The 18,169-nt window shown below is 37.4% G+C and overlaps 2 protein-coding genes across 2 annotated transcripts; both read left to right on the top strand.

The window, feature by feature from the left end:
- Nucleotides 1–8,140: 8,140 nt before the first annotated feature.
- LOC148004518 (vomeronasal type-2 receptor 116-like) lies at nt 8,141–13,758 on the top strand. The gene is made up of 4 exons (XM_087559394.1): nt 8,141–8,434; nt 11,837–11,935; nt 13,157–13,263; nt 13,540–13,758. Exons 1-3 carry the CDS (start codon nt 8,180–8,182, stop codon nt 13,166–13,168), a joined length of 366 nt encoding a protein of 121 aa, XP_087415520.1. The 5' UTR covers nt 8,141–8,179; the 3' UTR covers nt 13,169–13,263; nt 13,540–13,758.
- A 1,965-nt stretch (nt 13,759–15,723) lies between these two features.
- Nucleotides 15,724–16,711, top strand: LOC148004518 (vomeronasal type-2 receptor 116-like; the record flags this gene model as incomplete). The annotated part of the gene is made up of 1 exon (XM_087559910.1): nt 15,724–16,711. A coding segment is annotated over one exon (930 nt), but the record flags the coding sequence as incomplete, so codon positions are not given.
- Nucleotides 16,712–18,169: the final 1,458 nt, after the last annotated feature.

Genomic DNA, 18,169 nt, shown 5'->3' with positions numbered 1-18,169 from the left:
CATATTGTGTGGGGTAATATCTATTTACTAAAGGTGCAATGGTGTAACTTATTCCTTTGAAAGACATTTTCTGTTCCTCTCTAAATGTACCATGGGTAATACATGCAATATATACTGAGAAACAGCAGTTTTAAGATGTCTTGGTCAGCTAATAAATTACCCTATGAAGAAATAGAGAGACAATGGGAGATTGTGGTGAGGTTGAACTGGCAAATTTCATGGCCAATGACTTTTCAGACAAATTAGACATCATTTAAATGGTAGTGAATGATAATTAATGTGTATATATTTAGATAGAATATTTTGTATTGTTTGTGGCTATATATTTGGAAGCAAACATAGATTAGCTTTGACAATTCCCATGTATCTGTTTTCTATATTCAATCTCAATTCCTTTCTGAAAGGATACAGAACACATTTACTTTAAATATTCCTTTGAATCAGGTACAAACTATAACTGTAGGCATTCTTTTTTGAAAAAAGTCAACTTAAATTTTGTAAAAGGATTTTTTATTCTCCTTTTATAATTGTTGTCTCAGTGGCTTAATGCCTCTGTTAACTTAGGCTGGTCTTGGAAGATTCTAGGCTCTTTACAATCTAATCTCAGCCTCTGAGATTTGCTGCTGTGTAATGTTTTCATTTCCCTGAGGAGCTGTATATTTCCATTTGCTCTCCTGGCCCTCTGGGCTTCTGTACTGTTCTTCCCCTACCCTCAGACCTGATTTTTCTCCTTTTCCTTCTCCTCCTTCCCTCTCCCTTCCAGGTCTTTACCTCCATCTGCCTCTTATGATTATTTGGCTCCCCTTTCTAAGTGGGAATAAAGTGTCTTCCCTTGGGTTTTTCTTCTTGCTAAACTTCTGAGTGCCTGTGTGTTATATCATGGGTATTCTGAACTTTTTGGCTAATAGTCACTTATCAGTGAACACATGGCATATCCTTTTGGTCTGGGATACCTCCCTCAGGATGACCTTTTCTAGTTCCTTCAATTTGCCTGCAAAACTCATAATGTTCTCGTTGTTTATAGTTGAATAGTATTCCATTGTGTAAATGTACAACATTTTCTGATTCCATTGTTCCATTGAGGGCGATCTGGGATATATCCAGGTACTGCCAATTATAAATAAGACTGTTATTAACATAGTGGAACATGTGTCCTTGTTATATGTTGGAGCATTATTTAGGTCTATGCTCAGGAGTGGTATAGCTGTGTCTTCAGGTAGAACTATTTCCCATTTTTTGAGGAACCTCCAGACTGATTTTCAAAGTGGTTGTACCAGTTTGCAATCCCACTAGCAATGGAGGAGTGTTCCTCTTTCTCCACATCTTGCCAGCATCTGCTATTGCCCGAGATTTTGATCTTACCCATTCTGACTGGTGTCAGGTGGAATCTCATGGTCTTTTTGAGTTGCATTTCCCTGATAACTTAGGATGTTGTACATTTATTTAGGTGCCTCTCAGTCATTCATGATTCCTCAGTTGAGAGTTCTTTGTTTAGTTCTGTACCCCATTTTTAATAGTGATGTTTATTCTCTGGAGTCTAACTTTTTGAGTTCTTTGTATATTTTGGATATTAGCCCTTTATTGAATGTGGGATTGGTAAAGATCTTTTCCTAATATATAGGTTGCTCTTTTGCTCTACTGACTGTGTCCTTTGCCTTACAGAAGCTTTCCTATTTTATGAAGTCCCATTTGTCAATTTTTGATCCTGGAATCTGAGCCATTAGTGTTCTGTTCAGGAAATACCCACCCCCACTCCTGTGCCAACATCTCTGAGCCTTTTTCACATTTTCTCTTTTATTAGATTCCCTATATCTAGTTTTATGTTGAGGTCCTTGATCCACTTGGATTTGAGCTTTGTACAAGGAGATAAAATGGATCAATTTGCATTCTTCTACATGCTGGTCACCTGTTGAACCAGCATGATTTGTTGAAAATGTCTTTTCTTCTCAATGGATGGTTTTGATTTCTTTGTCAAAGATCAAGTAACCATAGGTGTGTAGGTTTATTTCTGGATCTTCAATTCTATTCTATTGATCTATTGGTCTTTCTCTGTATTAAAAATGAGTAGCCTTTCTCTACACAAAGGATAAATGGGTTGAGAAGGAAATTAGGGAGACAACACCCTTTATAATAGTTAGAAATAATGTTAAATATTTTGGTATAACCAAGCAAATGTATGATCTATATGACAAGAACTTTAAATTTCTGAAAAAGGAAATTGTCGAAGACCTCAGAAGATAGAAAGATCTCCAATGCTCATGGGTCAGCAGAATTAACATAATAAAAATGACCCTCTTACAAAAACTAATATATAGATTTAATGCAATACCATCAAAACTCCAACTCAATTCTTCACAGAGATAGAAAATTCAATTCTCAAATTTATCTGGATTAACAAAATCCTAGGATAGTGAAAACAATTTTAAACAATAAATGAACTTGTAGAGGCATCACCATTCCTGACTTCAAGTTCTACTACAAGAGCTAGAGTGGTAGTGTCCACTTATAAGTGAGTACATACCATAAATGTCTTTCTGGGTCTGGCTTACATCATTCTAGTTCTACCCATTTGTTTCCCTGCAAATTTCATGATATCCTTTTTTTTAATCTTTATTAACTTGAGTATTTCTTATTTACATTTTGATTGTTATTCCCTTTCTGATTTCCAGGCCAACATCCCCCTAACCCCTCCCCCTCCCCTTTTATATGGGTGTTCCCATCCCCATCTTTCCTCCATTACCGCCCTCCCCCCAACAATCATATTCACTGGGGGTTCAGTCTTAGCAGGACCCAGGGCTTCCCCTTCCACTGTTGCTCTTACTAGGCTATTCATTGCTACCTATGAGGTTGGAGTCCATGTATAGTCTTTAGGTAGTGGCTTAGTCCCTGGAAGTTCTGGTTGGTTGGCATTGTTGTTCATATGGGGTCTTGAGCCCCTTCAAGCTCTTCCAGTTCTTTCTCTGATTCCTTCAACGGATACCCTTGTTTTTTTTTTAAGCATTAAACAGAAAGTATTTAATAAAGAAAAGTAAGTACAAGAAGTAATTACAGCTAACATCTCAGAGTGCTGATATCTTGTCAATGTACAATTGACTGAATAGGGTTCATGCTATGTATTTAGTTTTATAGCCTTCTATTTTAAACCAGACATTATAGGGTGGATTTACCACACCATTAAATAATCTTCAGAAGCAATTTTTTTAACAGCTCCTTAATGCCCCACCATATGGAGGCACTATAAAAACATAAATCATCCAAATTTTAAAATATCTCTCAGCATAAATTAACATATAATTAGGAAGCAAGAGTATGAATATTTTAAGGCACTTGATACTTAGTTAAATATTACTATCCAAATATGGAATTTCCAACTTATGTTCTAGTGGCAGCACCCTTCTCCAGCCAGAACTATTATTTTTCTAACTCATTGGATGAAATGTTATTTGTGCTTTGAAAAATTTCTGTAACTGCTCTTGTTAATTCTTAATATCTAATAAATACATTTTTTTCTCTAGAAAACTCTAGGTTTCTTTCTTTTTTTTATTTTTTAGTAGCTTTTTTTTGATTTTTTTTTATTAACTTGAGTATTTCTTATATACATTTCGAGTGTTATTCCCTTTCCCGGTTTCCGGGCAAACATCCCCCTCCCCCCTCCCCTTCCTTATGGGTGTTCCCCTCCCAACCCTCCCCCCATTGCCGCCCTCCCCCCATAGACTAGTTCACTGGGGGTTCAGTCTTAGCAGGACCCAGGGCTTCCCCTTCCACTGGTGCTCTTACTAGGATATTCATTGCTACCTATGGGGTCAGAGTCCAGGGTCAGTCCATGTATAGTCTTTAGGTAGTGGCTTAGTCCCTGGAAGCTCTGGTTGCTTGGCATTGTTGTACTTTTGGGGTCTCGAGCCCCTTCAAGCTCTTCCAGTTCTTTCTCTGATTCCTTCAATAGGGGACCTCTTCTCAGTTCAGTGGTTTGCTGCTGGCATTCGCCTCTATATTTGCTGTATTCTGGCTGTGTCTCTCAGGAGCGATTTACATCCGGCTCCTGTCGGTCTGCACTTCTTTGCTTCATCCATCTTGTCTAATTGGGTGGCTGTATATGTATGGGCCACATGTGGGGCAGGCTCTGAATGGGTGTTCCTTCAGTCTCTGTTTTAATCTTTGCCTCTCCCTTCCCTGCCAAGGGTATTCTTTTTCCTCATTTAAAGAAGGAGTGAAGCATTCACATTTTGATCATCCGTCTTGAGTTTCATTTGTTCTAGGGATCTAGGGTAATTCAAGCATTTGGGCTAATAGCCACTTATCAATGAGTGCATACCATGTATGTCTTTCTGTGATTGGGTTAGCTCACTCAGGATGATATTTTCCAGTTCCAACCATTTGCCTACGAATTTCATAAACTCGTTGTTTTTGATAGCTGAGTAATATTCCATTGTGTAGATGTACCACGTTTTCTGTATCCATTCCTCTGTTGAAGGGCATCTGGGTTCTTTCCATTTTCTGGCTATTATAAATAAGGCTGCGATGAACATAGTGGAGCACGTGTCTCTTTTATATGTTGAGGCATCTTTTGGGTATATGCCCAAGAGAGGTATAGCTGGATCCTCAGGCAGTTCAATGTCCAATTTTCTGAGGAACCTCCACACTGATTTCCAGAATGGTTTTACCAGTCTGCAATCCCACCAACAATGGAGGAGTGTTCCTCTTTCTCCACATCCTTGCCAGCATCTGCTGTCACCTGAGTTTTTGATCTTAGCCAATCGCACTGGTGTGAGGTGAAATCTCAGGGTTGTTTTGATTTGCATTTCCCTTATGACTAAAGATGTTGAACATTTCTTTAGGTGTTTCTCCGCCATTCGGCATTCCTCAGCTGTGAATTCTTTGTTTAGCTCTGAACCCCATTTTTTAATAGGGTTATTTGTTTCCCTGCGGTCTAACTTCTTGAGTTCTTTGTATATTTTGGAAATAAGGCCTCTATCTGTTGTAGGATTGGTAAAGATCTTTTCCCAATCTGTTGGTTGCCGTTTTGTCCTAACCACAGTGTCCTTTGCCTTACAGAAGCTTTGCAGTTTTATGATATCCCATTTGTCGATTCTTGATCTTAGAGCATAAGCCATTGTTGTTTTGTTCAGGAAATTTTTTCCAGTGCCCATGTGTTCCAGATGCTTCCCTAGTTTTTCTTCTATTAGTTTGAGTGTGTCTGGTTTGATGTGGAGGTCCTTGATCCACTTGGACTTAAGCTTTGTACAGGGTGATAAGGATGGATCGATCTGCATTCTTCTACATGTTGCCCTCCAGTTGAACCAGCACCATTTGCTGAAAATGCTATCTTTTTTCCATTGGATGGTTTTGGCTCCTTTGTCAAAAATCAAGTGACCATAGGTGTGTGGGTTCATTTCTGGGTCTTCAATTCTATTCCATTGGTCTATCTGTCTGACTCTGTACCAATACCATGCAGTTTTTATCACTATTGCTCTGTAATACTGCTTGAGTTCAGGGATAGTGATTCCCCCTGAAGTCCTTTTATTGTTGAGGATAGCTTTAGCTATCCTGGGTTTTTTGTTATTCCAGATGAATTTGCAAATTGTTCTGTCTAACTCTTTGAAGAATTGGATTGGTATTTTGATGGGGATTGCATTGAATCTGTAGATTGCTTTTGGTAAAATGGCCATTTTTACCATATTAATCCTGCCAATCCATGAGCATGGGAGATCTTTCCATCTTCTGAGGTCTTCTTCAATTTCTTTCCTCAGTGTCTTGAAGTTCTTATTGTACAGATCTTTTACTTGCTTGGTTAAAGTCACACCGAGGTACTTTATATTATTTGGGTCTATTATGAAGGGTGTCGTTTCCCTAATTTCTTTCTCGGCTTGTTTCTCTTTTGTATAGAGGAAGGCAACTGATTTATTTGAGTTAATTTTATACCCAGCCACTTTGCTGAAGTTGTTTATCAGCTTTAGTAGTTCTCTGGTGGAACTTTTGGGATCACTTAAATATACTATCATGTCATCTGCAAATAGTGATATTTTGACCTCTTCTTTTCCGATCTGTATCCCTTTGATCTCCTTTTGTTGTCTGATTGCTCTGGCTAGAACTTCAAGAAATATATTGAATAAGTAGGGAGAGAGTGATACCCTTGTTTTTAAAAGCTAAGTAGTATTCCTTTGTGTAAATGACCCACATTTTCTTTATCCTTTCTTAATTTGAGGAAAACCTGGATTATTTCCAGTTTCTTGCTTCCAGGTTTTTAAAAAAAAATCATTTAATTTTAATTATTTGTTTATTTATACACTCCAGATTTTATTCCCCTCATGGTACACCCTGCCCTGGGGGTTATACCTCCCATATGTTCTCCTTACCCCCCCCTACACTTTTGCCCCTCTCCAGAAGGATTTCCCCACCTCACCCACCCCACCAGACCTCTAAACTTCCTGGAGTCTCCATTCTCTTGAGGATTAGGTGCATCTTCTCTGACTGAACCCAGACCTGGGAGTCCTCTGCTGTATGTGTGTTGGAGGCCTCATCTTAGTTGTTTCATGCTGCCTGGTTGGTATTGCAGTGTATTAGAGATCCCACAGGTTCAGGTTAATTGAGACTGCTGGTTCTTCTATAGAGTTGCCCTCTTCCTTAGTTTTCTCTAAATTTTGCCGAATTCAACTAGAGGGATCATCAGCTTCAGTTCATTGGTTGGGTGCACATATCTGCATCTGACTCTTTCAGCTACTTGTCTTTTGGAGAGCAGTCATGGTAGATCCCTTTTTGTGAGTGCCCCATAGCTTCAGTAATGGTGTCAGGTCTTGTGGCCTCCCTTTGAGCTGGATCCTACTTTGGGTCTGTTGCTGGCTCTTCATTTCTGTCCCTGCATTTCTTTCAGACAGGATTAATTATGGGTCAGTGCTTTGGCAGTGGGATAACAACTCCATCCCTCACTTAGTGTCCTGTCTTTCTGCTGGAGGTGGATTCAATTAGTTCTCTCTTCCCACTGTAGGGCCTTTCATCTACGGTCCCCCCATATGAGTTCTGAGAGTCTCTCACTTCCCACGTCTCTGGTACATTCTACAGGGTCTTCACAGCCTCCTTTCTCTTGAGTTTGCCTGTTTCCATCCTTTCTGTTGACCCTCAGGGCTTCAGTCCTTTTCCCCCTCCCAATACAAGATCATGTTTCCCTCTTGCCCACCCCTATCTTTTTTCCCTGGTTTCCCATTTTTTACTTCACAGAAAGCAGTGTAAAGGCCCTCATGAATCTTTTAAAAATTAAATTTAAGATTGTGCACATGGCTTAAAAAATATACTTATGGCTAACAGAGAAACTGTTTTCACCAAATTATTTATCCAACATACTTACATTTATGGAGTAATATGAGGGCCAAAAAGCTTTACTTTGCCAGGAGCAAAGGTCATTCTTCTTTTGATTACAATGTATTAGACAGAATATTGTACTTAAATTCAGAAAATAAATTAATGGATAGAAATTAAAGAATTTAAGAGCAATCAAAGAAATAACGAGAAAGTTCTTTGAAAAGATCAACCATCAAAATTGGACATTTTGATTAACCATTAAATTTAATTGAAATAAAAAGAGAAGAATCAATCAATAGTATTAAAGCAAGAAAGAAAAAGGGAGAATGAGAGAGCTAGAGAGACCCTTTAAAACAAATGCCAATGGAATATAGAAATCAACACAAACATCTGACAAGATGCCTCAAAACAGATTATAGATTCCGAAAAATGATAAATCTCTTGATTTAAATGATGTTCAAGTGTTGAGCTAAGATGATATAATTAATTTAAACACTTATAACAAGCACTGATATAGAAGCAGTAATAAAAATACTCTCCTTTTTGTTATTAATGGTATGTTAAGAGCATGCTTCTGATTCATCAATGGAATTAGGTCATTTGACAACATTCCAGTGTAAATAGGAGAGGAAAAGTTATTATGGACTTTCACAATGAAAAAATTATGAGTGGCTCCCGTTTATCAACTATTAGTTCCTAAAAGCATATTGTATATTAATTTACCCTTAAAGGGAATTGTATCAACACAGGAAATTAGGGGATAAATATCATTAGTACATAACACTCATTGTATTTGATTTGAAGATTCTTATGTTTGGAGCCACATCAGTAATTACTGTGTCTTGTTTTCAGTTTGCCAGTGAACACATACCCATATGTTCTGGTAATGCTTTTTGCCATAGAAGAGATCAACAGGAACCCTAATCTTTTACCTAACTCTACCTTGGGATTTACCTTTCTTGGTGACCAGTGTGACATTACATCAACAAATCTCAATAACCTAAACATGCTCTCAAAGTCTGGTGAGATTATTCCTAATTATATCTGTGAGTATAGTGACTGTGATGTAGCACTTACAGGACCAACATGGACAGTTTCTGCCCGAGTGGCAACACTCCTGCAGCTCTTCAAAATTCCACAGGTGATGTTAAATGTAATGGGTAGAGTTTAAAACATACACTCGCTCTTTCTTTCTTTCTTTCTCTCTTTCTTTCTTTCTTTCTTTCTTTCTTTCTTTCTTTCTTTCTTTCTTTCTTCCTTTCTTCCTTCCTTCCTTCCTTCTCTTCCTTCATTCTTTACTTGTTGATATTTTATTTATTTGTTTACACCACAAATGCTGATCCTTCACTGAGTCCTTTGCCATCCCTTACCCCTTCTCTGAGTGGCTGGAAACCCCCTGGGTATCTCCCCACCCTGGCATATCAAGTCTCTGTCAGATTAGTTGCTTCCTCTTCCACTGAGGCCAGATAGAGGATCCAAGAATACTGAACTGCCTTTCTGTTTTATATACTTACATGCATGCATGCATGCATGCATACATACATACATACATACATACATACATACATACATACATACACACACCATATATGTGTGCAGGTGAGCCTCATTCCAGCCCATGTATGTTCTTTCATTGGTGGCTCAGACTCTGAGAACTGTCAGGAATTTAGATTTGTTGACTCTTTTGGTCTGCCTGTGAAGTTCTCATCTTATACTGGGTCTTTAATGCATCCCCCAACACTTCATATGTGTCCCCTATCCTCCATCTAGTATTTGTCTGCGGGTAAATGCTTGTTTCCATCCACTGCTAGGTACAGCATCTCAGAGGATTGTTATGCTAGATTTCTGTCTGCAAGCATAACAGAGCATAATTAATAATGTCTGGGATTAATGCTCGCCCATGGGATGGGTTTCAAGTTGGGCTGTTTATTGTTGGTCTTTCCCTCAGCCTCTGTTCCATCCCTGCATTTCTTTTAGATAGGACAAATTTTACGTTGAAAGTTTAGTGAGTGGGTTGGTATCCTTATCCTTCCACTAGGGGGTCTTGCATGGCTAGAGGAGTTGCCCTCTACAGATTCCATGCCTCTCCTGTTAGACATCTCAGCTAAGGTCAGCCACATTGACTTCTGGTAGCCTTCCCTATCCCAGGTCTCTGGGACTTCCTAGAGATCCCCAAAGCAGATACAGATTTCCATTCCTTCCCCTGGTCCACTGGGCCTTTCTCCTATCTCTTTTACACCTGATACATTTGCTTGGAAAACTTCTTTCCAGCCCTTTACCCAGAGGTACTGTCTGTCTTTGTTGCTGAGCTGTGTGTTTCTTGTATGCAGCAGAGTGATTGATCCTGTTTACCTATTCTGTCTGTTAGTCTGTGTTGTTTTTAATTGTGGAATTGAGTTTATTGATGCTGAGAGATATTGATGATCCATGATTGTTAGTTCCTGTCATTTTTTGTTGTTGTTTCATGTGGTAATTGTGTGTGTGTGTGTGTGTGTGTGTGTGTGTGATTCTCTTCTGTTGTGTTTGTTATGACACATTTCTTGTGTTTTCTTGGGTGTAGTTACCCTCCCTTTTTTGGAATTTTTATCCTCATATTCTTTGTAGGCTGGATTCATAGAAATACACTGTTTAAATTTGGTTTTGTCATGGAATGTCTAGTTTTTCCCCATCTATAATTATTGAGAGTTTTGAGGGGTATCATAATCTTGTCTGGAAATTGTGTTCTCTTACAGACTGTATGATATTTGTCCAGGATCTTTTGCATTTTAGAGCTCTGTTGAGAAGTCTGGTGTAATTTTGACAGGTCTACTTTTATATGTTCCTTAGCTTTTTTCTCTTACAGCTGTTAATATTCTTTCTTTTTCTTTATATTTAGTAGTTTGATTTTTATGTGGCATGAGAAATTTCTGTACTTGTCCAAGATATCTGGTGTTCTGTAGGCTTTTTTACGTGTATGGCTATCTCTTTCTTTAGGTTAGGGAAGCTTTTCTTTATAATTTTGTCAAAGATTTTTTCTGGCTCTTTGCACTGGAAATCGTCACCCTCTTCTATTCTTACTATTCTTAGGGTTTAGTCTTTCCACTGTGCCCCAAATTTTCTGGATGTTTTGAATTAGAAAAATTTATGCTTGGTGGTTTCTTTGAGAAATGTATCAATTTCTTCTATAGTATCTTCTATGCCTAAGATTCTCTCTTCCTTCTCTTGTATTCTGTTGTTAATACATAGGTCTATAGTTCTTTCTCTTTTCCTTAGGTTTTACAGCTTAAGGGCTTCCTCCATTTGCATTTTTATTGCTTCTATTTCTAATTTTAGGTCTTGGCCTGTTTCATTAATTTCCTTTACCAGTTTGCATTTCCCTGTATTTCTTTGAGGGATGTATTTGTTTGCTCTTTAATGGCTTCTGTATGTTTGAATGTGTTTTTAGTGCGAATTATTTTCTTCTCTTTAAGTCTTCTATCACATTCATGAGATGGCAGTTAAGGCTACTGTCTTGCTTTTCAGGTGTGTTGTGATATTTAAAGCTTGCTGGACTAGGAGAGAAGAGTTCTGATGGTGCCATATTGCATTGGCTTCTGTTGATTATATTCTTGACTTGCCTTTCACCATCTAGTTGTATCTGGTGTTAGTTAGCATGAGTGTCCTACATTGAAATAGGACTCCTTCCAGGCAGGTGGGGATGTATGTCTTGTGTTTGAGTAGACTTCCTGAGAGCCAGGAAGGGCTGTGGACTGGGAAGTCATGTGATGATCTGTGAATGCTGTGTGCCAGGTTAGAACCAGAGTCTTGGGAGGTAGCCAGAGCTATAGAGTATGGCATGATATGCTGCCCCCTGACCGTTGCTGCTACAGATGTGCCCTGGAAGGAAGATGGAACTCTGGCTGCTGGGCTTGGGTTCCTGCAGGGGTGGGATAGTTGTAGGGTCTCATCTCTGTGTGTCTGAATAAAGCCTACCTCTTAGGAGGCAGATGCAGTTGTGGGATGTTGTGCTGTGTGCTGCTCCATGTCCCTCTTCTGTGTGTTCAGTCCAGAGGCATTTGGAGTTCAGGATATGCTGCTTGTAGATATTTCAAGAATACTGAGATAGTGTCTGTGTGGATTTGCATAACCATAACAGATAACAAAGAAGAGAAAAAGAAATCCATCTCTGTCTTAAAACCATCTAGTCCTGGGATTTAATATTGGTTTGGATGCTTTTAGAAGTTATGGGACTGTTTAGATGATTTATCTGATCCCAATTTAATTTTGGCACCTGGTATCTCTCTATCATTTATAATGTAAATAAGTTAAAAAAGGAAAACTCTTCTCATGTAATATTAATGCTTTAATTTTGATAGAAAAATGTGCAATTTAGAAATAAGAATTTTATAGACTATGGAGAAAGTCAGTAGTTTTCCAGCTTACAGGAAGGAAAACATTATTTCAATGTGGTAAACACATAGTCCTTTCTCCTATTTGCACATGAGGGCTTTAAATTTCAGATCTTAATGTTAACTTCTTGGCAGTTTCATTTCTCATGTTACTTCTGGTGTTCTGTTTTATTTAGGTTACATATGGACCATTTTATGATAGTCTGAGTGACCGTGATCTGTTTCCTCATCTATATCAGATCGCCCCAAAGGACACAAGCCTTGTTCTTGCCATGGTATCCTTGATGATTCATTTCCTTTGGAAATGGGTGGGACTGGTTATCTTAGATGATGACCAGGGTGTTCAGTTTCTCTCAGATATGAAAGAAGAAATGAAGATAAACGACATTTGTTTAGCTTTTGTGAATAGGATCCCAGCAAACATGCAGTTATACATAGAAAGGGCTGGGATTTATTATTTTCAAATAATGACATCATCAGCAAATGTTGTCATCATTTATGGTAATGTGAACTCTACTCTAGAAGTGAGCTTTAGAAGATGGGAAATGTTAGGCATATGGAGATTGTGGATCACTACCTCACAATGGGATGTCATCTCAAGGTCCAGAGACTTCACCATTGACTCTTTCCATGGGACTTTGTCTTTGTCCCACCATTATCGGGAGATTTCTACTTTTAAGCATTTTATTCAGAAAACAAACTTTTCTGCTTACCCAGAAGCTGTTTCTCTGGTGAGATTGGGATGGATCTATTTTAACTGTTCAGTGTCTGTATCTGAATGCAAAACACTGAATCATTGCTTATCTAATACTATATTGGAATTATTACTGTGGCACAGTTTTGACATGGCCATGAATGATGAGCGTTACAACATATATAATGCTGTTTATGCCGTGGCCCATGCCTTTCACAATATGCATCTTCAACAAGTAGATATAAAAGTATTGGAAAGTTGGGAATGGCTAATACCTAGATGCATGCAGGTAAATATGACTCTAGGTTGTTGCAAGTTGACATTTAAAATTAACATACTCCACATCAATTAGGACCTAAATTGGGTACCAACATCTCAGTTACAAACTGGGCAAGGATGAATCCCAGTATTGGAAAGGAAAAAAATGTAAAAAATATGTTTTAATGGCTAATAAGCAAAGCCAGAAAACCATAAGGTTCATGTTAAGTGAGAGACTCAATACACAAAAATGAAACACACACTCACCAACACACACACAAACACTGTCATTTTAACATGTTTGTTAGTTACTTTGCATTAAAGAATTTTGAATGAGAGATTTAAGAGTAAAAAAAAAGTCCTCCACAAAACATTTTTACTTAAAGTATTAGTACATTTAATAATAAAGTTATGCATTTTTAGGTAAATGACTTTCTGAAGAATATAAGATTTATTAATCCTATAGGAGACCCAGTGACTGTTAATCAAGGAAGAAATTTAGATGCAATGTATGACATTCTCAACGTTTTGCATTTTCCACAAGGTTATGTACTAAAGGTGAAAGTAGGACAGTTCTCTCCTTATTTTGCACATGATCAACAACTGTTGTTATCTGAAGACATGATAGAGTGGGCCACAGGAAGTAGACAGGTAGGTTGCATCAAATTTTAATTTTAGTCAAACTTCTAAGCAGCAATTTTTGGCTTTAATTATTTCCTTTTCATTACTGAGAAGGATTATATATTTCCATGAATTAATTTACATATTCATTATATTATGTAGTAGAATCCATGTTTATACATTGGTAACATTGCATTTTATTTAAAGACTACTGAAAATAAGTTCATTTATATGTCAATATTTTGAAAAATACTAGATATGGAAGGAAAAATGATTTGTTATTTACACATATCTGATTTTTCTCAGTTTTCCACTTCGGTGTGCAGTATGCCTTGCCATCCTGGTTTCAAGAAATCGCATCCTGAAGGAAAAGCAGACTGCTGTTTTGATTGTCTCCGATGTCCTGCCAATGAGATTTCCAACACCACAGGTCATTGCATGGTTTGGGAGGAAATTCTTCAGACTGACTATATTGTTCCACATGCATTATGTATATGAAAAACCCTGAAAGGAACCTTAAAGATAAAATCTCCTTTTATTTTAATTAATTTATATGATAGATAAGTAGTATTGTGCCTAGATAAAACACTGACACTACTGCTTCAGTCACATTTCTTGACTATTACTAGACCCATGAAAGAGTGTATTTTTTCAGATAAGCAGGCATGAGAGCTAAATATTATGACAAGTATTACTTTTCTCAGAAATTTCATATATTTTATTACTTGTTATTTTTTCTACCAATATATAGATCACACTGAAAATACAACTCTTTCATAGCCATATCATACTAATTGCCAGATAGGTTACTGAAAATGGTCTGGTGCTCAAAGATTTTAAGTTCAGTTTAATAAATATGCATTCTTTTGGCGGTCAACTATCCTGTCAAGCATAAAATCAATGGATATGCTGTATTTTATGTTGTCATCTTGTTCACAGGTCAGTGATGAAAGTAACACATGGAAATAAAATTTGTGAGTAAGGCAGAAAACTGACATGAATATAAGCAAATCAGCTATTAGATGACATAAATAGTTGTGGTTACATGCTCGTGAGGCAAGGGTCAGTTTCTGAGATTAATCCTATTGATTATCTATTAAGTGATTGAAGTAATTTTAATAGTTTCATTATAAAAATTGACTATTGGAAAATATTATGTCTAGAAATATATTAAAAATTGATGCAGTTTAAAGTCAAAGGTGAATCCAGATCTAGCGATATGATGTGGAAAAAAGATGATCACAATTAATGAGTTTTTGTGAAGTGGTTAGTGTATAATGCAAGAACAATAAAAGTTAAGGATAATAAAGCATATGAAAGATGTCATATAATTTTTATGAATATGATACTATTCATAAATATACAGCTAATATTAATTGTTTATCAATTCACTGGTGACTAAGTATGAAATTATTGGATAGAAATTTTTCATAATTTTATTTACTTTTAATATTTTATATCAATTCTAAAATAGAAATTCTGGTATTTATAAGATGTTAAATTATGATATGCCTAAACATTAATGAAATGCATATGCTTATGATTTTATCAATATTATTGAGAAAAATAAGAAACTAACTGAAAAAATATATTTCTCAGTGGAGAGCATCAATATTGGATATATATAATTCTTTAATTTAATGTAACATGTGTGAATTGCAATAAAAGTAACAGCACATATCAAAGTGGAATATATAACTCCTAGGCAGGAAAAAATTTTCCCATTTGTCTTATGTGTCTTCTCAATTTGGTAGAATTTAGAAAATTATTTCTTTTATGTTGTTTTTCCAGGAAGTTCTTCTTTCCTTTATATGTTAATACAGATCAACTTTTACAATTGTAGAACTGAAAGATATATGTAAATGCCATGCCTCCCTAAAATGAATACGTGTAAACAGAAACCCAAAGTGGTGGAAATGTGAATTATCATATTTAAGGCAATAATTTCACTATATCTAAACTTTGAGGAATAGATATTTATAAATAAATATCTTTATAAAGATATTTTTATTTATAAGTTTTATAAATAAAACTTTCGGGGACAGATTCCTATGCCCCTATGACCATATGAAAACAGACCCATAGGTTATTAATTCAGACAGTTTAGCTAACATAAATCCAACTTTTTCTGAGAACCCAACTGGCACATTCTCATGATCACTGTGTATAAAATTGAGACAACTACAAGTGGCCAAGTATTAGCTATGTTCTTATACAGTACCAAATTGCTAAGACACAATATATTTTTTCTTACTCTCAAGATAATTAAAATATCTCATAAATATGCAAGGTAAATAAAATTTTTATTTATAACACAAACACCAAAGGTTTTCTTTTACTACATATATGAAAGATACTGTAAAATAAGAAATGCTGCTTTAGAGCTATGGTTCTTCATAGCAACAAAGAAGGAAGGTTGTGCTAAGGTTCTTCAGAATCTTTGGCTGAGATATCCTATGAATTAGAGACAATGCAGAGCTATGCTGGTGATTCTTTGTTTTGCCAATAGACTCAGAGGAGTGTGTGAAGTGTCCAGAAGATTGGTATGCTGACACAGAGCAAACCCACTGCCTGCTAAAAGCTGTGACATTTCTGGCTTATGAAGATCCTTTGGGGATGGCTCTTGTCTGCCTGGCCCTGTGCTTCTCTGTACTTACAGCTCTTGTCCTTGGGGTCTTTCTGAAGCACAGAGAAACTCCCATTGTGAAGGCTAATAACCGTACTCTCAGCTACATTCTGCTAACGGCCCTTATATTTTGCTTTCTCTGCTCCTTGCTCTTTGTTGGAAATCCAAATACTACAACATGTATCCTACAGCAGACTACATTTGGAATTCTGTTCACTGTGTCCGTGTCCACAGTCTTGGCCAAAACTCTTACTGTGGTTCTGGCCTTCAGGATCACTCTTCCAGGCAGAAGAATGAGGGGATTGATGGTATCAAGGATACCTAAATACATCATTCCCATCTGTACAGTTGTCCAAATAATTCTCTATGGAATATGGCTATGGACATCACCTCCCTTTGTTGACATTGATACACACTCTGAACATGGCTGCATCACCATCACATGCAGCAAAGGCTCAGTTATGGCATTCTATTGTGTTCTTGGATACTTAGGATCTCTGGCCCTAGTGAGCTTCACAGTGGCTTTCTTGGCCAGGAATCTACCTGACACATTCAATGAAGCCAAGTTCCTGACATTCAGCATGCTGGTGTTCTGCAGTGTTTGGATCACCTTCCTTCCTGTCTACCATAGCTCCAAGGGAAAAGTCATGGTAGCAGTTGAAGTGTTTTCTATTCTGGCCTCCAGTATGGGCCTGCTAGGGTGTATCTTTATCCCGAAATGCTACATTATTTTGTTAAGACCAGACAGAAACTCAATTCAAAAGTTCCGAGACAAAACACAGATGAATCAATGAATATTTCTTAACTTTTAAATCATGTGTGAAGTTATTGCATAGCTTGAAGAAAACTATGTTTTATTACAAACCTCAAATATTAGATTTAACATGTTATTGGCATTCATACAAGTCAATCATATTCTTTAATTATATTTGTTTCAATTATTTTTTTATTAATCATTTTACTCATTTATATTTCATATGATATTCCACTTCCTGGTGATCCCTCCACAAACATTTCATCCCATTCCTTCTGTCTCCCCTTCCCCTTTGCCTCTATAAGTGTGCTCCTCTAATCACTTACATACACCTGCCTCACAACTCCCGCATCTCCCTACACTGGGGCATCAATCCTCCACAGGACCAAGTGCCACACCTCCAACTGATGTCAAATAAGGCCATCCTGTTCTACATATGTATTTACACAAATCCATCCACGTATACTCTTTGGTTCGTGGTTTAATTTCTAGGTGCTCAGGGTGGTCTGGTTAGTTGATATCCTTCTTCATACATGGTTATGATTCCCTTGATCTTTTCAGTCCTACCCTTAGCTCTCACACTAGGTTCCCTGTGCTGAGTCCAATGGTCAGTTGTGAGTATCTGCATCTGTATTAATCAGGTGCTGGTAGAACCTCTCAGAGAAAAGCCATACCAGGTTCCTGTCAGCAAGCACGACTTGGCATCAGCAAGAGTGTGTGGGGTTGCTATCTGCAGATGGGATGAATCCCTAGGTGGGGTGGTCTCTGGCTGGTCTTTTGTTTAGTCTCTGTTCCATTTTCTCCCATCTTTCCTTTGCACAGGAGCATTTCTGGGTTAACAGTTTGAGATGGGTGCATCCTCCCATCTCTCCACTGGGGGCCGTGTCTGTCTACCTGAGGTGTTCTCTACAGGTTGCAGCTCCCCTTTGCTGAATATTTTGGTGAAAATGATGGACAGTGGGTCCTGGAAGCCTTTGACTTCCCTGGGATTGGGGACATCCTAGTGCCTACCCCCAGGTCCCCATATCTCAGTGCTACATATTTCTCTAAGATTTTTTGGCCCTCTGTACTTCTCTCTTGTCCTTTCCAATATCTGATCCTGCTCCCCCATTTTCCCTTTCCCTGCCTCCCTCCCTCTACCTTCTATGATTATTTTGTTCCCCCATCTTGTAGGGTTGATGCACATACACTTTGGTCTTCTTAAGCTCCATATAGTTTCTAGGTTGTACAATGGGTATTTTGCACTTTTGGGCTAATGTCCACTAATCAGTGAGTATATGTCATGTGTGTTCTTTTGTGTATTGGTTACTTCACTCATAATGGTATTTTCTAGTTCTATTAATTTGCCTTTGAATTTCATGGAATCATTAATTTTAACACCTGAGAAATACTCTATTGTGTAAATGTACTATATTTTCTGTACAATATTCTTCTGTTGAATGATATCCGGGTTCTTTCCAGCTTCTGGCTATTATATGTAAGACTGTTTTGAACACAGTGAAGCATGTGTCTTTGTTGTATGTTGGAACCTCTTTTGGTTACATGCCAAACAGTTG

The sequence above is a fragment of the Rattus norvegicus genome, chromosome 7 (genome assembly GCF_021556685.1).
Source record: "Rattus norvegicus strain SHRSP/BbbUtx chromosome 7, alternate assembly SHRSP_T2T, whole genome shotgun sequence".
In the NCBI taxonomy this organism is placed as follows: domain Eukaryota; kingdom Metazoa; phylum Chordata; class Mammalia; order Rodentia; family Muridae; genus Rattus; species Rattus norvegicus.
This window is presented reverse-complemented; position numbering and strand designations above follow the sequence as displayed.